The sequence below is a fragment of the Chamaea fasciata genome, unplaced genomic scaffold (assembly GCF_029207755.1).
Source record: "Chamaea fasciata isolate MVZ Bird 193981 ecotype frontalis unplaced genomic scaffold, bChaFas1.0.hap1 SCAF_2, whole genome shotgun sequence".
Lineage (NCBI taxonomy): Eukaryota > Metazoa > Chordata > Aves > Passeriformes > Sylviidae > Chamaea > Chamaea fasciata.
In genome coordinates, this window is record NW_027094087.1 from 329687 (window position 1) to 352203 (window position 22517).

Below are 22517 nucleotides of genomic sequence, written 5' to 3' on the forward strand. Positions count from 1 at the left end.
TCAGGATTTGACACACTATTTAATGAGTAGGGACAAATTAAAACAAACAAACCAAACAAAACCAAACAAAACAAATCTGTTTAAATGGGATTTGGTACTTTTTGTTCCTTTTATAAACACCCCCTCAACTCTACGGAGAACAACAGAACCACTACAGCAGGGCAAGTTTCTCTCTCAACAGCTAAAACTTCCTTCATTAACCCAGAATAAGGTTGTTCATTCTCTTCCCAGGCCACAGCACAGGCACAAACCCAGTGATGCTGCTGGGGTGCAGCAGCTCCTCTCCACCAACCACCGAAGACACCAGCCCCAGCTTCAGGAGTGCTGGGCATCAGCCCCTCTGGGAAATCTTTTCCATCTGTCTACCAGCCTTAGCACCAGCCAAGCAGGAGGCCCAGACCAAGAGCTCCTTCCTGGTTAACAGGATTGCTGTGCTTTATTCCTCTCCCATAACGGGCTCCTCGGGACCATGTGCTGTGGCACGCTTCCTTCAGCAGGCAGATGATGAGATGTCCAAGGAAAAACTCTTCTCTTGCCCGGCTGATGCCTGTAAAAAAACCCTTCCGGCATCCCAACACCTACCAACCCTGCAGTGCAGCTGCACTGTTCCCCCATACCTGCCTGGTGTTATCAGCAGTGCCCTCTAATCACCCTTCCCTCTGACTCATTGGCCTCCAAGGCTAAAGATCCAATTCTTTCCCAATAACAGCAAAGCCTTCCCCCAATTACTCCAGAGCCAATTGGGTGGGAAGCCTCAAGGATGTTTTTGTAAAGACAGAACACCAACAGTGTCCCAGCCTATAATTAGGCATCTGAGCAAGTTACAGAGGATACGTTCAAGGAAGAAAAGAGTAAGAGAATTTTATATGCACTGCTTTGTCCAAAAAAAGATTATGAAAGGCAGAGCAAAAACTATTTACCAGTCTTAGGGGGGAAATGAAGTACATTTCATTCAGCTAAAGCTGAAGCAGATGTTCAATATTTGTGTCTGCGCATGAAGATCTGCTACGTTACGGCCTCTACCCCACGTGAACATCTGGATCAATCTGAAGAGCTGAGGGTGTACAAAGAGGGGAGGAAAACACAACTCCCCTCCTAACTTAGCACCACAGGGGTGATTACAAAAAATCCAATTTCATGTGAACAAATTTAACAGCCTTTCAAGAGCTCCTCTAGACGTTGCTTCTAGCTGGCAGGTCCCACACCGCTTAGTGAAAGTGACTGAAATTACTGCAGTAACAAATAAAAACTTTTCTCCGATACAAAATCTAGTCCAGAGGGCTCCCTTACACAGTAAGCAGGACACCTTGCGTAACCAGGGGTCGCATGTTGGCCCCCACAAGCAGCAGCAGCTCGCAGAGAGCCACACGAAAAAAGGGAGCAACGCTCCCAAGCTGCCAAGAGGACTGGGAGATAGGCCCAGTTCATTTCTTCTGGAAAAAGCCCATGATGGAGACCTGTTTGTTGGCTCTGTTGGCAGGAGCTGCCCCTTTCTTCAGGTTCTTCCTTTCTTCCTTTGGCTCTCTCTTCGTGGGCAGCACGGGCTGTTTGTGTGGAGCTGGTGCCTTGGGCTTGGGGAATTCATCCTCGCTGTCCGTGCAGGATTCGCTCTCGTAAACCTTCTCAGTCACTGGTGGAAAGAAGAGAGAAGGGAGCAGAGGATGATGATGGTTAAGCCATCTTTATACCAAAGACCTCCTCATCACAGCCTTCCCATTGCACTCCTGGAAAGGAACGTTTTGGGTTCAAGGAGCACATGTCAGACACGGGAATTAAGTCCATCGCTCAAGGTTAAGCAGTAGGAAATGGCCTCAAGTTGTGCCAAGGTGTCGGGTATTAGGGAAAACTCCTTCCCTGAAAGGGCTGTCCAGCCCTGGCACAGCTGCCCAGGGCAGTGGTGGAGTCCTCATCCCTGCAGGGATTTAAAAGCTGTGTGGATGTGGCACTTGGGGACGTGGGCTAGTGCTGCTTTGACGGTGCTGGGGGAACCGATGGAGTCAATGACTTTAGAGGGCTTTTCCAACTGCAGTGATCCTAATTCCTACGGCAAAGGCTGACAAGCAGCCATCAGAAAGTGATGAATCTGCAGGAGATCAGAACCAGCAGTTTAGCATTAGACAATGGAACCTCTACTTTATGGCTAAACTCCACCATTCTGACTGGTCTGATTTCCACGGGGGCCAAAGCAATCAGATTGTCCAAAACTCCAGGCAAGACAGCCTAGAGACATCCCCAAGCTGCTCTCACCAGCACATTGGACAGTTAGGGAAGAGCAAAGCAGACGTCCCCCATCTGAAGGGGCACAAACCTTCCGGGGCAGCTTCTTTCCACAGAGGTGGCCAAACAGGGCAAAGACAAAGAAATCCTTTGTAAAAATCACCCCAAAGGCGTGTCTGCAATCAGGGACTCTGCCTGAAGGGGACTGCCAGCTCAGTGCTGTCAGCGTCCGGCCACGGAAAGCCCAGGGATATAAAACAACGCTCACGGAAATTAAACTGGAGTCAGCTCCACTGATGAAAGCCACCGTCAGATCCCAGTGAATGCTGTTATATCAGCTTTCCCAGCAGTGCTCTGGGATTCTTCTAGTAAGCCATTTTTCTTTAGCAACTGTATTCTTTTAAACAGATGTCTTAACTTCCCTTCTTCTGGGAAACTGGCTTTCACTTGTATTAATGCATCAAATTAAAGAAGGTTTCCTACGTCACCAGAGACTGGGAAGAGGAATGCTATGAAATCCTCCTGGGCAGCACTAGCAGAACCTCAAACAGGGACTGCAAATCAAGCAATCTCCCTTCAGCGGCAACCGGCTTTGCAGGGAGCAGCTTCCACACACTACTGGGTGAACTGAAAAACCTTTTCCTGCTGTCAGCCCTGTCAGGAACCACCGGGAACTCCCGAAGCATGCAGTTAACCCCCTCTAGCTGCAGTAGCACAGCTTAGGTCAACTTTCTTTGGCTGCAATCTCAGCTGAACTTCAGAAGTCTGTATTTGCAGCACCTATGGGTACACAGATAGAGCTATTGATGCCTCACTCACAGCCAGACTCTAAATCAGAGCGGCTCAAATGATGGGAGCTCTAAAATGCCGTAACACCAATTTCCCTCCAATGCACATGTGGATATTCCAATCTCCAAGGCCATGTGTGCCCTTTGAAGCTTTAGAAAGTGCACAAGCTTAAACCTCAACAATTCCCCTTCACTAGAGAGACTAAGAGCAGGCCCTCAATCCATGGATTTCTGTTGATGCCTAGGAATGTGTGCTTAACTCCACACACACTTTAATTGCTCAATTTCCCTCAGGGCTAATCCCTAAATTACTTTTGCTTTTTGACACCAATTCCTTGCTATTGCAGCTATTGTGAAAACCATCACTTAAAATTGTGGAGAAATATAAAGTGCAGCCTCATTCTAATGTTAGGATTTAACATCTCTTAAAACCTAGTGCTGATTTAAAAACAAAAAGACAGCAGGGAGAGGGGAAAAAAACCTGTATTTCAAAGAATAACTAAAATTGACATTAGCCTGGGAGATCTGCAAGTTATTTTCCCTTTGAATTATTAGGCCTGTGCATGGAAAGGGCGGGGAATGGAAGGGAGGAGAGAAACTGGGCAATAACCAGACAGCAAGTCCTGCACAACAGGCTGGAGGATTTGTAGCAGAGAAAGCAGCATCTCCTCCCTACCCAGTTCCGCAGTATCCCAGCTCCATCCCTCTCTCCATCCCATAGGATCTGTCTCCCAAGGGCACAAACAGGGCCTTGCATTCCCTTTTCATAAAATGGATTTCAACTGTAAAAGCGGGAGTCTGGATTCTCCAAGGGACTATGGAACCCTGTGGGGGTGAAGAGCAGAGAAAGAAAGGCAATACTCCCAACTGAGCCTGGAAGAGACAGTCCTGCACTCTGGATACAGAGCCTGTACAAATCAACTCCCCATCTGATGCTCTTTTGTTCCGTTTTCCTTCCAAGTGCTTTAATGGCTCTATCTGGGATGGGAGAGCAAAACGCCCCACAAGGTAATCAGCCAAAGCTGTCGATAACTCTGTGCAAGTCCAATTCTTGGACAAGAATGCAGTACTTGGGATTTCAGCCCCAGTGCAGCCAGCTGCTGAGAGCTACAGCTCTGTGTTTCTTTAAAGGAGACACAGCAAGTTAATGGGAACCAGAAGCTGCAGCTCTGCAGACAGGTGCAAACAGCCACAGGCTGAGCCCGGGCCAGGCAGCTCCGGAGCTGGGCCAGGAATGCCCAGGTCTCTCCATGCCCAGCACCACCACTGACCTGGACAACAGCACCACATGTTCCCCAGCACTGCCTGAGCCCCTCTGGCATCCCCTCAGCCCCGGCAGGCTGGAGAATGAAAGCATCCCATACAATCGGGCTGACGACAGCATTACAAAAAACACATTCCACGCTCTTAAGGGTTTAAAGCCTCCAAAAAAACCCCCAAAACACACCAAAACCCAAACCAACATATTCTGAAGGTTTGCACCTCTCTACTTCAATGTCATGAAGGAAATGGAGGAAACAAAGGAAACATGGAGGAAATGATTCCAGTGGTGTTACACAGCTTCCTCCGGGTCACGGGAGGAAGCAGAGTCCACTCAGGCTGGAATTCAGAGCCTCTGGTTGTCAGGATTTCTGCAGGGACTCTCTTCCTTTCTGAAAGCAGAGCCACCCTTATCAGAAACAGAAATCCTGTGAAGTATTTAAGCCCCAACTTATTCCCTGTTTATCTGAGATACTGTAAATTCTTTTAACATATAATCAAGTTCTGCACAGCTCTGGATTTATCCTCAAAGGAAAAAAAAAAAACCAAAACAACCCAACAGAGTTATCTCAGCCAGAGTTTACCCCAAACCCTAAATCTCTTTCTGTACCATCTTTAAAAGCTTGCAGCTTTGGAGAGGAGAGTAAATGAAGGTGGCAAACATGACTGCAGGAAGAAAGTGAAAAGACCTGAAGGAGAAATCTGTGAATAATCAAAAAAGGGTAAGGATTCAGCTACAGCCCTGATCCCCTACCCAGGCCTTCACCAGAGCTGCAGTCACCTCAGTCTGGGAGCAGGAGCTCCAAGCAGGACAAGTAAGTGATTTTGTGAACCTCTTTCTAAGCCTGGGAGAGGCTGGCCTGTTAAAAAGGCCAATAAAGTGAGCCCCAGCGAGTGTAGGGCACAGCCAGTCTTACCCATGCAGCCTTCCTCTTCATCAACGAACATCTTGGATTTCAGCACGCGCTTCCGCTTCCTCTTCCTCCCTCCAGCTGAGCCCTGGAGGACATTGCAGCATGGTGAGAAACCAGGAGCTCATTTCTGGCAGCTAATCACTCTAATCTGCTCTCACCTCTGTGGATGCAGGCTCCAGCTCAGTTTTCAGAGCAGGTACGGGTGGTGGAGATGGAGCTCTCTCCTCCTCGGGTGTGGGGGACGGTGGGACATCTGCCAAGAAGAAGAAGAACGCCTTGATGGCACACGGGAAGGAAGGAAGAGCGGGATAGGATGGGAGAAGTGCACTGGGGATTTTTGGGAAGCCAAAAAAATCTGTTCCAGCCAGGGAAGCTTTAAAAGCAGGCACAGGAACTGGCAGATTTTAGCTATACATCCCACTTACTTGTTAGAAGGACTGACTGTAATTTGTTTAGAAATTAAAAGAGGTGGGGTGTGGTAAAAGAGTTGTTGCTTCACTGGTGGTGCTACGCATCCCCAACAATCCATGCTATCAACCTAAGCCAAGAGTGACGTGCAGTACACTATCACACATCCTAAAAGATGCTTAAGACACATCTCAAACTTTCATTTGAAAAAAAAAAAAGAAAACCCAAACCAAAAAACCCCCACAAAAATCCAAACCACCACAAAAAACGAAGCTGAATCTCTCACTGTTTAACCTCCTTGCTCTCCTCTGTGTTCACTGGGCTCCCTTCAATGCCAGGACTGCTCAAACCAGTCAAGGACACCTTCACACATTTGTACGGAGCAAAGTGAGCTCTGGAGCCTCTACCAGCAACGTCAGAGTGAGACAGGCAGGGCTTTAGACCAGCGAGCAAGGCAGGGTCACCCTCCCGTGGGGCTGGCAGGGGGACAGAGCTCCGGGAGATCCAAGCGAGGAACGCTGCCACGCAAGGCCTGGGCCGTGGGGGAGAGCTGGGAATGTGGGGGAACAAGCTGCTCCTGTGACCTATTGCTCCACCACGGCACGGATGTGGCTGGAGCAGGCAGAGCCTGCCTGGCTCCTGCTCTCAGCCCTGCTGGCTGCAGCACCGCCCCCATCCCAACACGGAGCCGGGCTCCGGAGCTGTCCCCAGGGACGAGGAGCTGTCCCCAGGGACGAGGGCGGTGTGAGGAGCTCCGGCGCCGCCGGCACGCGGCCAGCTGACCTCCCAGGTTACCCAGGGCTCCAGGGAACTGCTCTGCTGCCAAGGCCCGGTCATAAATCACATTCCTCACACAGCACTCGGCCTCCCCACCGCTGCAGTAAGGAGGCAGGGGAATGCAAACACAGTGGGACAACACGCCTGGGGCTTCACCTTGCTCTGGAGCGTGGTGAGGACGGAGCCAAACAACGTCCCAGGTGGAAGTGCTGGGGTGGCCGAGGGGAGCTCACAGCTCTCAGAGTTTATCCCAGCCTCACAGACTGCCCAGCACCAAACCTGCACTACCACTGCCCAGCCTGGCCTCAGCCCTTGGCAATTATCTTCAGGAGAGGACAAGCTAAGAGGGTTGAAAACCAGCCTGGTGAAAAGCCTCTGCCATGCTCAAGCAGAGGCTGCTGAAGGTGTGCCAGCTCCATTAGACTCCTTGGGGGAAATCTGGGCTTTTTTCAGCTTCCTTCAAACAATTTCCCCAGCTTTTGGCAGGCAGAAGGCACCTTCTCCCCACGTCAGAGTGTTTAGGACTACTATCAAGCTCTTTTATTACTTTATTATCCTCCTCCAGCCAACACAACCCTCTGACATGTGATAACTCCTGAGTCAACCACTAGCTGCTGCCCACAGTTTGCTCAACAGCAACAGCTGCATGAAATGGATACAAGTTGGGCAACTGGATGGACCAGAGATGTAAATCCTGGCTTTGTTCGGTTTGCTCTGACCCTGCCTGGAAAAACTGTGAGAAGCTTTAGTGCTTCTGCTGTGGCTCTCCAAAACCCATGGAGTTTGTAGGTCACAGTGCCACTGAAATCACCCTCCAAAGTGGCTGTAAAACACTTGTCAACACGGCGAAACGCTGCCTGTGTTGGTACAGCTGAGGCTGCCAAACCTCCTGCCCTCTGTGGGCACATTTGTGGAGTTTATCCTGGCACTGGAAGCAAAACAACCCGCAGTGACTAAGGAACCCCCGTACCAATATAAGTTTTTAATGAAAAATCATTTAAATGGAGAGGATTGTGCCTTATGCCCTCTCTGCATTTCCAGCGTGGTGCAATGTGCTGATGCTGCTGTAAGGAGAGCTTATTTAGGGCTACTTTTAGTACCTCAAGAGCAGACTAATATAGAACTAGGCAGAAGACCCGGCCTGACATGGAATTGCCCATAAGCCTTCACATCAGCCATGCAGGCTGAGTTTCACACCCACAAAACCTTGCTGAGTGTGCCTGTCACTCCACACCCCACTTTGCTCACGGATGCTGTTGATTCAAGTTGCCCCTGCTCTCTGGAGAAACCTGTTTCCAACCTTTCCAAGGACAAAAGCTCTTGAAGTCCAGCTCCTGTATATATATATATATATATATATATATATATATATATATATAATTTTTTTTTTATCCAACTCACAGTCTTCTACTTCAATATGGAATATAATGTTACTGGTTTGGACTCATTAGAAATATTCCAAACAATTCAGATCTATCTTCTTTCATCTGGTTGGATTTAGAAGGGCAAGCAGCAGGACCAAAGGCTTAGAGTTCTCTCAAGTCTCATTTTCTCTTTCGAAAGGGCAAACTGAGTGATATCCAAATTTGTATACATGTGCTGTAATTTGCATAAATTTACAATTCTAATGCACAACACAAAGAAATGAAGAACAAAGAGGGTTCTGATGCAGGAGCAGCAACAGCAGTGACAAAAAACCTCCCCAGCGCCTGACCACCCTCTAGGGGAAGAACTTTTCCCTAATATCCAGCCTAAACTTGCCCTGACACAGCTCCAGCCATTCCCTCAGGTTGTATCCCTGGTCACTGAAGAGAATACAAACCTTGGAATAAACGAATCCAGGAGGCATCCCATCCAAAAGCATTAATTGTTAAACACGTGCTGAGGTCATGCAGGTATCTCACAGCACACCAGAGCGTTCTAACATTCCAAACTCCTGCCTGATCTCACTCACAGCATGTGGAGGAGCTGAGAGATTCCAGCCAAGCAAGGACGGGCTGATTTCAAAATTCCCTCCCCAGAGCTAAACAACTCAGCCTGTCAGTGGGAGAGTGATGAGGAAATGGGAAGACAAACATTTATAGAAATAAATACAGAGAGTGTGGGCATATATGTATATATATATTTTACAGCCAAAGAAGGAGCTTCACACTGGAATGTGACGGAATTAAGGCTGATCATGAAGAACAGCTTCCTCAGAGATTTACCATCCCGTGGGAATAGTCTAAGAAGTGATCTATACCTCATGACAAAGATCATTTGAAATCATGTGGGCAGCGGGGAAACAATGAAAACAGGGCTAGAGGTGCCACGAATACTACATAGAAACCAACAGCAGCCACCTCTCCCTGGCACTGCAGAGATTCCTGACGTCCTGGTTGTTTCTCATGTGCCAGCCATACTAAATGAGGAATCAGCTCTGGCTCTCCTGAGGGACTCCACCTCCTCACCAGCACACCCCATTTGCTGTTTCACCTTCCTTTACTGGAGCTCTACACCAAACTGGTGGTTTCAATTACTCGACCGTAACGATCCCCAAGTTCTTTCCCTGAGCAGCCTGCTGGATGACTGCTCCATTTAGCACATGCTCTCAAGCTCAATTCCAATTTATTTTCCAGTTATCTATATTGAACGGCATTTGTCACCTCAATTATCCAAACTCTTTGGGATCCAGCCCTGCTGTTCCTCATTATGAGCCCAAATCTTGCAATGTTCTGGGCACCCCACTCCTGTCACAGCCACCGAGGAGACGCCGAGTCGCATCGGACACGGCTCAACTGCTCTGCCTCCAGCTTCCCTATTATCTCTTTTCTTTTTGGATGTCTTGCTTCCAACACTGTCTTCCAAACCCTTTCTACGAACAGACAGAATACAGACACTAAAAATGACCCTGTGAGGAGAGGCAGGCCACTAGTGATTGTTTCCTGCCCGCATGAACTGGTCCTGGCCAGCCCTACGGCTCCGGAGGGCGCGCTATCTTTCACAAGAGATTTGGGAACCTCCTTCCACACGTCAGTGGCACTGGCAGCACACTTGGTGAGGAGACAGCCAGGTCTGAGCTAAGCTAAAACAAAGACTGAATCTTTCTTTTCAGACCTCTCAGCTCTATGCCCAAGTGCTTGCAGCACAAAGATAAGCAGAAAGCTCAGGCTACAGCCATTTCCACGGTCTTTAGTCCTTTAAACTGTTCCCTCAATCACTGACCAACAGATTTGGAGAGTAATGTTCTGGAAGTCAGACCTACATGCCTGATTGTTTACAGATCTTTTTACCTTCATCATCACTGCTGTCAGACTGAAGCTGCTTGATTCGCTTCCTCTTCTTCTTGACGTTTTCAGGATCTCTTTCTTCCTCGTCATCTGACCTATCTGTTCTCTTCATTTTACTGCCACAGAAAGTAAAGGGAAAAAAAAAGGGAATGAACACCCATTATCTCTCATGTGTGCACGAAAGCATCAAGTGCATTTGGACGAGCACACTCCTCACGGAAGGAAATCAAACGCCGCTTAAAAACACGAGCACCTCACACTCGGAACTGTACACCCACCGCACAACCAGGCATAGGTGCACGAGCATTCCCAGGCCTCTCATCCTCCCCCAAATCCAGCTCTCCAAAACAAGGAGGATTTCTTTAGCCCCTCTGCAGCTCAGCCCAGTACCTCACCTCGCTTGGCCACAGCAGCCTGGCAAGGGTGTATTTCTGATCTTGTCTCTTTAGCTCAGGCTCCCAATGTCCCCAACAGCATCGCTCAGAAGCTCTTTTGACAGACTGCTTGCCACTGACTGACTATGAGGTAGTGTCTCAGAATCCTGGAGCCATTTTTAAAGACTAGTGGAAAAATAAAATAGCTTCTTTCTTTTTAATGCTGGCGAGACGTGTCAGACGAACAAGCCTGGAGGCTAAAGGCCCACGTCTCCTCAAAGAGCTGGGACAGCCCAAGTGGCCTTCCCAGCCCCACACTGCCAACACCTCCAGGCCCTTGGCTTCTTGGACAAGGCTATCAATAAGACAAGCAGTTAGTGCTAGCTGCGATGGTGGGCTGGGTGGTGTGCTTACCTATTCATCTAGAAATGGATTGAGACCACCAATTAATTACTCATAGGCCACCAGAGAGCCATCAGACTGTAGTGATTCTTTGTCTCTGTCAGTTTGGGTTGGATTAAACACAAAGGGCTGAACTTAAAATTAACTTGGAGCCTCAGCCCAAAGTAAACCAGTGGCATTGAAAGCAGCCGTACATGAGCTATGGAGATCAACAAGCACAACTTTGTGCTGCAAGCTGTGTACATACAAGCTTGGGAATATCCCACCTTCCCTGCAGGACAGGTGCTCCTGCCAGCCCTCCCCACGCTGCCGGCGGGGTCTCTCCCACGGCTGCTCACAGTGGGAGGTTGTCTCATGGAAAGCCATCCCCTCCCACCGAGGACAACCTGGGCCCTGGCCCTTGCCACATGCAACGGCACCAACGGCCCTGAGGCACCTACAGCAGCAAATGGAAAAGAAACACCAGGAAAAAATCCTGAGAGATGATTTTAACACAATTTAGTAGATGGAAACAGGAGGTGAGCCAGCATTGTATGACCAGCCAGCTCCATGCAGGCTGTCCCCAGGCAGGTTCACAGGGACCCCGAAAGGCACGACCCACCTTCTCTTGTCCTTTTGTTGAAGTCTAGCAGACTCTGTTTTCTTCCCAGGTTTCTCTGCTACAGAATTAGGAGATGACTCTGGTTCTGCTACAGCAATTGAAGGCTTCACTACTTCTTTCTCCTCCTTCGGCTGCTCAGGCACAGCGTTGGCTTTGAGTTTATCTGTGAATAAACCATGCAAAAAGAACAAACAATGGGCATTCAGATCAAATGACAACTTACAAAGCACCTGGCTAGCTCTGTGCACCAAGAACACACACAACACTACCTATCCTGTATGTAGGGATCTAGATTGACCAAGCTGTACCAGACATGGGAAAAAGAAGGGCATGCCTCAATTTCTAGGTGATTTTCCATGGTTCTCCTGCTCCTGATGTCAAGCCATGTTCCTGATGTCAAGCTGCAGCAGCCAGAACTCTCTGGAAGAGGACAGGGAGGCAGTGGCAGGAGACCACCGGTGGGGTCAGAGGCTGCTGGGAGGGCCACAACATCGTGCCAAGGCTAGGAGTGCTGGGAAAACAGGCTGGCTGCTTCCCTGGGCAAGAGCAAACAGCACTGGAACGACAGCTCTCTTATTTATGATCAACAGCAGAAAGCCCAAGGACCCCACTGTTGTTAACTCAGGAGTTTCTGGCAACGGTGGAACCTTTGAAGCCAGGAGAGACATGCACGTAGGGAATAAATCTTACTCCTGGAATCCCACCCTCTCTTGCACACACATAATCATTTCCAGTTCTGCTCAGTTTGCTCCTTCTCTGCAGTCACCTCACAAGTTTCCTCGATGAGCTCCCCGACAGGGCTCAGCAGAGCAGGGAACCCCTTTGGAAATGATGGAAACGCATCCACAAATCCTTCCCCATCACCGCCGGGTCACCTTGACCATGCCACTTTGGGTTTTCAGCATGTGAGCTTTGGTCTGGGGCTCTTCTCAGACCTTTAGAGTTTACTCCAGTTAATTGCAGAGACTGTCCTTAGGCTGAGAGTGTCCTCAGCTCCCTCAGCCTCACCAAAACAGGGACTCAAGGAGTCCCAGCAGGGCTGAGCTTTGTCTGCTCAGTGCTGGAACTGTCCCCTGCAAACTCTGACAGATGTCTTGTTAGAAAGTGACCTTTGCTGTTTACTCTCTCCCAAAATTCCTCTTTGAAGCCTCTTGCACTCACTGCTATAAGGGAATCTTTGAAAAAGGTCCCACAGTCCTTTTCCAATATTCCAATATTTAAAAGCTTCAGCATAGTTTCCTTAGACTTGGATAATTCAGAAGGGACTGCAGAGGCCACCTAGTCCAGCCTCTGCTCAAAAAAAAAGGCCACCCCTTACTTTTATTCTCTATTTATCAGACCTTCAGTTTTTAAGAAAAGAAATTAACCCTAAAACCAACGACACCCTCCTCAGTGCTGTATGATGAAAAGCAAACACCATTAACATGCCCTGCAACACAGGTTTTGGCAAACATCTCACCAATTGCTGATCTTCCAGCCAGGAGAACTCACTTCAAATCAGATTTCTTCTGCACTAAAAATCCTTCCTGGGTTAGTCTGCTCAAATATGTCATTTTAATTGATCTCCCTCCAGCAAGCTTTTTGTCTGAAAAATTCCACTGAAAACTCTTAATTTTTTGCTTTAAAAGCTGTGTGCAAAAACATTAACCCCTCTGAGTGCAAAAGAGCAGAGGAAAGTATGGAAAACTATTAGGAAAGAGGGGATATGAAGAAAATCCAGTGAGTTTGGTAGAGTGGGGATAGGGAGGAAGAATTCTGCTCCTGTCTGTATGTCTCCCATCACGGCTCTAGTACAAAACACTTGATTCTACTGAGTATTTTTTAATTTCTACCCAGCTTACATAAAACACAATAATAATAATAGAAAAGAGAGGCTTCAAATAATCCTCAGATTTGGGGGTTTTTTTTCATTTGTTTGTTTGGGGTTTTTTTTAACTACAACAGGCTGTTCCCTGACCATGACGGCCTCTGGAAACAGAAAAGCACTTACTCATAGCAGCTTTTCCAAAGAAGTTGTTCATGATGTTGTTCTTTATCGATGGCTTGCTGCTTGTTGCAGACACCTGGAAGCAAAGAGAGGAATAAGCACAGGAATTGCTCCCAGCCCTCAAGATGCATAGCACTGCTTCTGGACAAGCAAAATAATAGATAGCATTTGTTCCCACTGCCTTAGATTTTAGCAAATTCTCTGTTTCGGAGAATTTGAAGATACTCGCTACGTGCATCGAAGGGGCCAGAGTAAGTTACTAAGGACTCCTTGGCCAGGCCTACAGATCTGGATCAGGGCACATTCCCCTCTGATGGCTGACAGTGCTACTGAAATAAGTGCCTGGGACTAGGGTCAGTTCTCAGGAAAGAGCTGCTCTTTTTGCAAACCATCAGTGCCTCAAAACACAGCAGCTGACAGAGGAAAGAACAGGGATTGGCCAAGGCAGGAAGGCTTTATCCGGCACGTAAGCCGTTTGCGAGGAAGTATCACTGCTCCGTTGCACCAATGCAGCCACCAAAGTGAGAAATCAAACCCCCACACACACCCATGCCACTAAATAAAGTGCAGCCTCCTAATCCAACTTATTTTCATGCAAATAAGAGGCAACCAGACGCTGAAGTTCCCGAAACACGCAGGCTTCACCAGTTCTAAACCCCCTATAAAAATCAGAAAAAGGAACCGAAACGTACTCGGCTGTTATAAAAAGGCCAAACCATCTGCAGAGAGTGCTACCATTTTAACACCCATTTTTCTGGCCACACTGCTTTAAAAACAATTACACTAATTAAAATGAAAACATAATCCTGTCCTGAGAAACAGCAGTACAGAAGATAAACAATTTAGTCTCGCACAGGTCAAGCTCTGAAACTTCCCTCACCGACCAAGTTTAAACACCTCGATACTTCTAAGACCTGGGCTTCTCACGTTTCACTTATTGCTCAAAACAAATCCTTTTAAGCACAATGGAGAGAGCAAGGCCCTCAGCTGGTGTGTACATTGGGACAGCTGGAGACAAGGGAACAATTGTCTCCACGAGGCAGCTATGCTGGTTTACACTCGCCGGAGGTCCGGCTCCTTGGGGAACGCCAAGGTTACGGCAAATACGCTCTCGTGGAGAGATCAAGAGTGTGGCACGAGGCGTTTCTGCCCCAGGTGACTGCACACAGTTAAACACTTACAAAGGGTCACTGAGCACTCCCAGTGGGACGCGGGCCGGGCACCAGGAGCAGTGCAGGGGCGGCTGAGGTCACTGAGGCGGTGTGCGGGCGGATGGTTAAAGCCACGAACCCAGGGGGTCTGAGGTAACTTACACCTGGGGCCTCCTTGGCCTCTGCCTTGGTCTCCTTAGGTGTGTCCTGGGGTCTGGCCGCCGCTTTGGCCGCAAACATGCCCATGATCCCTCTCTGCTGCTGCGGGGGGGCTCTGGCGGCCGGCGGCCCGTGGCCATTGACCACGCCGGCAGCGCTGGGCTCTCTGTGGCTCTGGGCGCTCTGTGCCGGCGCTCGGGGAGCGTCAGGCGGCGTCCTGGGCACGGCGGCAGCGCAGTGGATGGCACTGAACCTGTGTGATGGAGTGAAAAATCCCATTAGCCTTCCCAGCTCTGCAGCGTTCACCTCGCCTTCCCCCCTCCTGTAGCGCCACGGCTCCTCCGGGCCTGCCTTCTCCTGTTATGGAAAAAGGAGCAATTTAATCCCTGCATGGGACAAGAAAGAAAGGCTGGCACAGAGCAAGAGACCCCTGATGAAAAGATCAGCTGAACCTGTCAGCAAGAGCCACAGCATTCGCATGTTAAACAAGCAGTGCAGCTTTCCTGGGGGGAAAAGGGCCTTCTCCACACCCAGGCTGGACAGGGAGCGGGCTGCATTTTATTCCTAAACGGGTTATGCTCTCCAAAGCCTGTGGCAGAAGTTGTATGGCTGTGTGAGGATCTAAAACCTTTACAGCTTTCTGATGCTCTGACAAAGCCCACAGCTGCTGCAACAAGCAGCCACACTCGGCCAGGTAAGCAAATCCCAGCTGAAAGTGAACAACTGAAACGGCTCAGAAGACATCCGTGACATTCCGGTTTAACTATACAAAGTCACTTCCATGTAATCCCTGAGACTGAGAAGCAGCTTGGCTTACAATGGTCTGAAACTTGATTGTTTGGGGATACGGAGATGCAAGAACTAAATGACGTGCTCGCTGTTACAGCACAACTCACTGCCAGTCAGGAATAGCAGTTCCCAAAAATAGCTGAACTCTGCTCCCCACTGTGCAAATCACAGGCGACGCTTTCCAGATTTCCCACAGAAATGCCACAAAAGAGCCCAGACTCACGCCTCCCAGCCCACTGAATTACACAGCATATTTTTATTTGCCTAAGAAATAAAGCAGCCTTCTGCCAGTTCGTTTCTGTGCCTCAGCACTAGCTGCTCACGTGCACAGTCCAATTCTACTCCCCTCAGGATCTGTATTAACAAAACAACACCATCTCCACGGCACTCCGAGGCTGCAGCAGCAACCTCTTAACATTCAAACCTTTAAAGGAAGGAAAACAGACATTGAAGAAAAATAATCCTACTCTCCTTTATCCTTTCAACCTGTTTTTAACATGGTTAATACAGTCCAGGGCAGCTTGAGCTCCTTCTCCAAACACCACCAACCCTCCAGTATATCATATTGTCACAAATTATGTTGTCAATAGTTATGTTGACTGCGCAGCAGAGCTCAGCTAAACTTCCCACATTCCAAGCCAGCTTGCCTTGCTGCCGCTGTGTGACCGTACCTTTATGGGCCTGGCCCAAAATTCACTAAATAATCACTGATAAAACAGGCAATACTTAGACTATGCTCTGCAAACAAGGAGCTGCTTCTGTTTGGAAAGCTGGCAATGGCAACAGGCATTAAAGCCAGATATTGGTACTAGTTGGTACATCTAACCACCCCCACTGTCTTCACAGCAAAGCAGGTCCCGTGGAAACGCAGAAGAGAACAAAGATCCTTGTCCCAGAGCTGTGAAATACCTGGACGGACAGGGAGGTTCTGTTTGCTACAAACCCCCCACAATTAGACCTCTTGGCCTTTGCAGGTCCTGCAGGAATCTTTCCCAAGCGTCAAAGACAATCCATGCAGCTGGCAAGAGTGAGGGAATGTGGTCAATTTGTATTTACTTCAGCCGGGTCACAAATGAAGAAGGTGCATTTTTTCTTAGTTTGCTTGGGAAAACCTGCTTCAAAGCTGCGTTTACACACAGGCTTCAGAGAGCTGTTTCAGAACCGGGATTATCTAAACCTTCTGGATGTCTAAATCCCAAAGGATACAAGTATCCCTAAGGCACAAGTATCACCAGGCTGGGGTGCCTAAACATAAACAGAGTGGAACAAGGCAACTGCAGCCACGCCCAGGGCAGGGCTCCAGTGAGGTGGGGTTATCCAGCATCTTCCAGGGCATCCAAACACACAGCCTCTAATTTCTCTGCCACTCTCTCGCAAACACTTGGGATACAAACACGTTTCTCCTTTCAAATTCTATACTCTTCCTATGACACACCCTTCAGGCATCCCCCTTTAAACCAGATTGGTCATGGCACCGTGCATCCCCATGACTTCAAGCTGAAGCTGTCGTGGTGGGAACAACACACAAATGAAAAGCTGCAGCTGCCAGGCGCTGCTCAGGAGGGAGACAGTGACTCCTGGAGACTGCGGTCCCTCCCAGTTCTGCTCCAGTTCCACCACAAAGGACACTTCCAAGTGCTGCCTGGACTGTTTAGTGTGCTTCTCCTACGTCTCAGAGATCACAGCCTACTCTGAGCTGGAACGAACCCACACTGATCAAAGCCCAACTCCTGGAGAAGGAGTTCCTGTGAGACATCTTCAGAGAGCGGGATGAGTCCAGAGGATGAAAACACAGTTTCACAGAACAGAAAGCAAACTCCTGTAAATGCTTTGCTGAGCACATCATTCATGGTTTTATCAGCCTGTTTCGATTTTCTCTTCCTGTGTGGCGGAGAACTGGATTAAAATGGTCATGATTAAGGGTGGCCTGGAAAAGAGAGAAACCTTTCCAGCCATCAGACAAGCAAGGTGCTGGAACAGTCTCCCTGTCGGAATAAGGACCAAGTGAACCAACTGTGAGCTCAGTTTACAAAACAATCACACAATGTGCTCTCTGGGCACTGGTCAGGCAGGACTGTGAGGTTATCTTTTCCTAGCTTTCTAAAAATCTAGGCCTATCTAGTAAGCACTGAAGTGCAACAGCAGTGTGGAAGTGCCCAGGAAGGCAGAGGGAGGCAGGACTCACTTGCTGCAGTGCTGCAGGTTTGATTTGACGATGTCGTAGTCGGTGTTGTAGAGCGGGGAGCTGTCCTTGAGCAGGGCCTTCTGAATGCTGTACACGTGCACACTGGCAATTGTGGACAGCTTAGACTTCATGGCTGGGGAAAAAGAGGGGAAAAAAGAAAAGCCCTCTGTTAGCACACCCTTTAGGACGCAGAAAGACTGACAGACTACTTGAAAGCAAAACTTGAATATAAAAAGGTCCAACCACATCTTCTCCCAGCGCCCACTAATGAAGCATTGAAGGTAACAATCTCCACAAGCCTGTCACGTTTTCCACTACACACTCTTGGTTGTTGCACAACTGACTTACGAGCCATCTCCCCGTGTTTACCTTCAAAACATCCAGTGTTTGGGATTCAGAACATCTGAGTGAGTACCTAAAGCTAAGGCAGAAGGTAGCTGGTCACTGCTCTGCCCTGCTGGAACTGCTCTCTGCCACTGGGGCTGAGTCCAGCACCACAGTGTCACCCCCATCAGTCTGCTGGAATCAAAACTTCATCTCTTTTATGCTACTTAGACTGCAATCCCCTTGAGTAAAGGGCTGGTTTTTAGGAATTCTTTGTTCATTGCTTATATTGTTCTTTCCACAAAGTCCTGGTCTGAGGCTGAGCTTCTAGGCACCGTAAAAACACACACAGTAATCGTTTCTTGGGGCCAGTCCTAGACTATGCAGCCCTACTCCCATCAAAAACCTCAGCCTCTTCCAAATATAAGTCATACCTTTGGCCTGCCTTCCGATACAAAAACCATGAGCAACCCTTTCCTCCACAGCAAAACAGAGTGTTACGCAGCACACATAACTCAACAAACATGACAGAGAGTAGTTGCACTGCCTGACAATCTCCTGCCCCGAGGAAAACAGCCTGAGCTAGAAATCCACTTCACATTTCCAACAACGCAAGCCTTTCAAACAAAGTGAGGTCATTAGCACAGATCCTTAAGGTCACAAATACCACAGCGTGTTCTCAAGTGCCAAAGATGTTATTTGAAAGTGATGAAGAGCCTGAAGTTGTGTTTCAGTTCTGTGGGTAAGATTTCATCAGCAGGACCAGGGCTGGGAAGATGGTGAGACAACGGACAGTGCCCAGAGCAGTGTTGCAATGGGGGCTTTTTCACCTTTCACTCACAAAAGTGAGGTAAATGCCCCATGAGAACGTTTTAACACCCACGGGACTTGGAGCAAAGACTGCAATTCCATTGAACCAATAATCAGAATTACCAGTTTCAGCATTCTGGGCAGTCTGAAGGCTCACCACTGTTCTGAGAAACTCCTGGTGTATTGTTGTCTCCTTGCTGTCAGTGGCAGGGAGGTGGAAAAGAATCACTGACAAAACATTCAGAATTTAAAAAAAAAAAAAAATCAGACTCAAATCACAAGCCTGAAGGTATTCAGCTGTTGGCTCAGATACTCCAAATTCTGAGAAACAGCTGGTACAAGAAGTACACACCTGACCCCAAGAGCCTGGCTGGGCATTTACGTGCAGATGGCAAGTTCTGAGCTTTGCTCATTTTGCTGTTCTTTCAAAGGAAAAAGTTAAAGCCACACGATTTCCCCAGTCTGCTTACCTTCGAGTTTATCCTCCCTCACTACTGCAACCTTGTGGCACTGCAAAAAAAGAAATACAATCTTAAAATCTGAGGTTGCATGCAAGACTGCTACTTTCAGCTATTAAATAAGAAAGTCCAATGATTATTGTGGCCCAGAACGCTGCCAACACCTTTAACTGCTCTGTGTTAAACAAATACCACGGACCTGCCTGAAACCAGGGAAAATCCTCCTAAATTCAGGCTATAAACGTGACACTGCCTGTGCAGCTTTAATTAAATACATTCCATTATACAGAACTAATGCAATAAATAATTACCTTCCATTTCAGGCAGATCTGGAGATTAAAAGACAATATTCCATGCATGTGAACCAGACTATTATTTAGGAGAACAAACTGTTGGTGTTTTTTTTTCAATCTACAAATGAAAGCCAGGACACCCTGGGATTTAGTATTCCTAAAAGAAGACTGGATCAGACTGTAATGGATACTTGTGTATTTAAAAATCCTTGGTGGGATGTCAAAGGCATTTAGTGGTTGGTTCTTAAATTTGTCTGTGGGCAAAGGGGAGCAGACACTGAATTTTCCCGTTTTCTTTTAAAAACCTCCGGGGTATCTGCCTGAAGTAGGAGACGACATTCCTGAAAATCTGACAGGCAGCAATGAGGAAAAAGTAATTAATTAAGCAGCAATTCCTTTGCTTAGCAAGCTGAAGCACTTTAAATATAAAATACTGTAAGTTAATCTGCATGTTTCTTTTGTTTACCAGGATTAAAAAGTTGCTTTAATCAGGCAGCAAAAGAGCAAGTGGCAAGAAAACATATGCAGGTCAGAGGATAAATAAAGATGGGCAGTCCAAGCCCCTCAGTGTAGCAGGAAGCAAGGAAAGAGCTTGCAGTGCTAAGGAGGAGTGGATTTCCATCCCTCTCCCTGCCTGCGGCCGGATCCACGGCATTCCGGCTACACCTACTGCCAGCAGGCAGCAGTGCAGGGCTCCCGGCGCCAGGGCTGGCCCGGAGCTCTCCCTCCCAGCCCCGGGCCCTGAGCCCCCGGGGTCACCCCAACCCTGCACCCACACCGAACCATTCCAAAGGAGGAGATCTAAAAATAACGGGGCACAAAAGTCACCTTCACACAGCTCCCCTTGGCAGATCTCCTGGGAGATTCCCTGCCCGAGCCAAGGGATTGCAAGGATGTGAGCTTTAAAGTCCTTCCCAACCCAAACCATCCAGTGACACTGGAATCTCATTTTAAAAGTACACAAGCTGCTAAGACAGAGGTAAGAAATAATAATTTGTTCCCGTGTCAGAAGTCACCTGTTTGTTACAAATACATTAAATACAACAGTGCAGGGTGACGAGCCCCTGGCCAGTTCTAGTGAGCCAAGAGACTTGTTATTTCCAAAAGAAACGATGGAAAAACCTGTTAAACTTTGGCTATGAGCGTGACACTACTCGTGCAACTTTAAATGCATATATTCCATCACATAGAACTAATGCAGTAAATAACCACCTTCCAGCTCAACTTCAGCCCTGCATGTGCTGCTCTATCTGTTATTATTCCGTGCTGCACGAGTTCCAGGCTCCCTCCAAACACCACTCACACCCTTCCACACCACAGCAGACCCCGGGACAGGGACAAGGTGGTCTCAAAGGGCCCCTCCACAAGGTTTTGTGATCTCTGCTGCCCAACAACAGTGAGAGGACTGAGATGAGGGGCATCAGGGCGAGCCAATCACTTAAGAACCCTGGTGTGTTATTCAGCACTGTGTTCCCCAACCATGACCAGGTGATCTCTCCTGCCCTGGGACAGACACCGAGCCTCCTTTGTGTCCCTGTGCAGAAGCCCTGGCACTCTGCAGCTCCTGCTGCAAGAAGAGCCAGTTCAGCCCCCTGTGAGGAGTGAAACGCTCACCACATATCCGTTCTGGAGGAGGTTTCCTGCTACCAGGTAGGTGACATGAAGCTGAGCTCCCGAGTTCTCCTTCCGTTTCCTCTCCACATAATCATAGAGCATCCTGCACAAAGAAACCAGTGTCAACCACCAGAAAGGAAAAGACACACCCTCCCACGGAGCCCACAGCGAGGAGAACCAGCCCGACACAGACACCTGTCATCACACAGGCACAGTTATTGTCCCCAGGATTAATTCAATCCTCCTGAGAGCCTTGCTCCTCTGCCACCACGGAGAATCCCAGCCCAACAGCTCCGGGAACCAAGGGGAAAACAGATTTAGTGGTGGGCCTCAGAGCCCCTGGGCAGCTTGTTGCCAGGCCTCTCCTCCAGAAAGGCATTTCTGGAACCCCTGAGAGAGGGACTGGAGACTGTTTGGTGCCGCATTGCCCAGCAGACAGCCAGGCACATGGAGGAACACAACTGGCTGTGCCTGAGAAGACAGGCAGGGTTTTTAAATGTTTCCAGAGGAATCATTTTAATGTGCTCACGACACAGGGATTACCATGGAATTAACAGGAATTCCCCAGGCTCTGGGGGTGCAGTGACACCTACTGTTTAGCCTGGTTGACGTGGACGCCCAGGGTGTAGCTCAGCCATTTGTACGTCACCTGCAAAAGAGAAAAAACCCCGAAAAACCACTTTAATAAGAAAACCTTCACCTCCCAATCTGATGAAACTCCCACCTTTGGCTTGTGGGTCAGTCAAAATCCTTAGACAGCCCCCTCCCTTCCAAGAAACCCACAGCAGAAGAGAGCACTGGGGCACCTGTGCTTCAGTGAGTGCACTGAATTCCCGAGTCCTGTCCCAGAAGGTGTGGGGGGGAATTCCTGTCCTGGGGACACAGGGATCTCCAGCTGCACCGCTGGGCCAAATATCAGGATCTCAGGGCCGGAATTCCAGCCCTGCCCTGCCTCGCTGGGCCATTTTGACCAGGTACATCTTTGACACCTGTTCCTCCTCCTGCTTTGCCCTTTTAAACCAAGCCCCAGGCTCTGGGCTGAAAACACAACAATCGAATTGCTGTTTGCTTAGATTTCTCTTGGAATAAACTACAAAGCCACGGGCTGCTCTTGTTCACATTGTCAGACAAGCTGCGCCAACTTTGCTGCACCATTTTCTAGGCAAACCCCATTTTATTTTATTTTATTTTATTTTATTTTATTTTATTTTATTTTATTTCTTTCCAAATAAAATTTTGAAATAAAACTGGAAAGGAACAGACCCACGCAGAAAACCATCAGCTTTCTGAACTGCCTTCAAAACAGTGAAGGAAGGGGGGAAGAGAGGAGGAAGAACAGGGGGAGAGGAGGAAGAAGGAAGTCGGGAGGAAGAGGAAGAAGGAAGGGAAAAGGAGGAAGATGGGGAAAGGAGGAAGAAAGGGGAATTGAAGGAGGAAGGAGGGGGGAAGGAAAGGCGGGGGGAGAAGGAAAGGGGAAGGAGAGAGAAAAGGAGAGCGGGAGACAGAGAGTGTGAAAGGAGAAAGAGGTGGAAGGAGGAGGAAGGCGGGAGAAGGGAGAGGGAGGCGAGGGCAGGGGGACAGAAGGCAGAGCGCGGGGAGCGGAGGACTCACGACGCGGTTCTGGTCGGTGACGAACTCGTCGATGTTCTCCAGGTACAGCTCGTCCGCCATGGCCGCGCCGGGCCCGCGCTTCCCGCGCGCCCGCGCGCCGCCGCCATGGCAACGACCCCGCCGCCG

At 48.7% G+C, this 22517-nt stretch overlaps 1 protein-coding gene across 1 annotated transcript; it reads right to left on the minus strand.

Moving 5' to 3' along the window:
• On the minus strand, positions 1-22495 carry POLD3 (DNA polymerase delta 3, accessory subunit). Its single transcript, XM_066207167.1, has 12 exons — positions 22392-22495; positions 21374-21429; positions 20781-20883; positions 18886-18925; positions 17282-17414; positions 14311-14560; positions 13001-13073; positions 11011-11173; positions 9637-9749; positions 5338-5432; positions 5183-5264; positions 1-1630 (listed from the first exon to the last, which is right to left on the minus strand). Exons 1-12 carry the CDS (start codon positions 22449-22451, stop codon positions 1425-1427), a joined length of 1374 nt encoding a protein of 457 aa, XP_066063264.1. The 5' UTR covers positions 22452-22495; the 3' UTR covers positions 1-1424.
• Between the last annotated feature and the right edge of the window lie 22 nt (positions 22496-22517).

What these genes read in the sequence shown, in the direction of transcription:
- POLD3 (XM_066207167.1), bottom strand. Translation starts at nt 22,451, where the DNA reads ATGGCGGACGAGCTGTACCTGGAGAACATCGACGAGTTCGTCACCGAC. An exon ending in TCCTCCAGAACGGATATGTG is followed by an intron (nt 18,926 to 20,780) that starts GTGAGCGTTTCA and finishes CTTTTTTTGCAG; the next exon opens with TGCCACAAGGTTGCAGTAGT. An exon ending in TGGAGCCTGCATCCACAGAG is followed by an intron (nt 5,265 to 5,337) that starts GTGAGAGCAGAT and finishes AATGTCCTCCAG; the next exon opens with GGCTCAGCTGGAGGGAGGAA.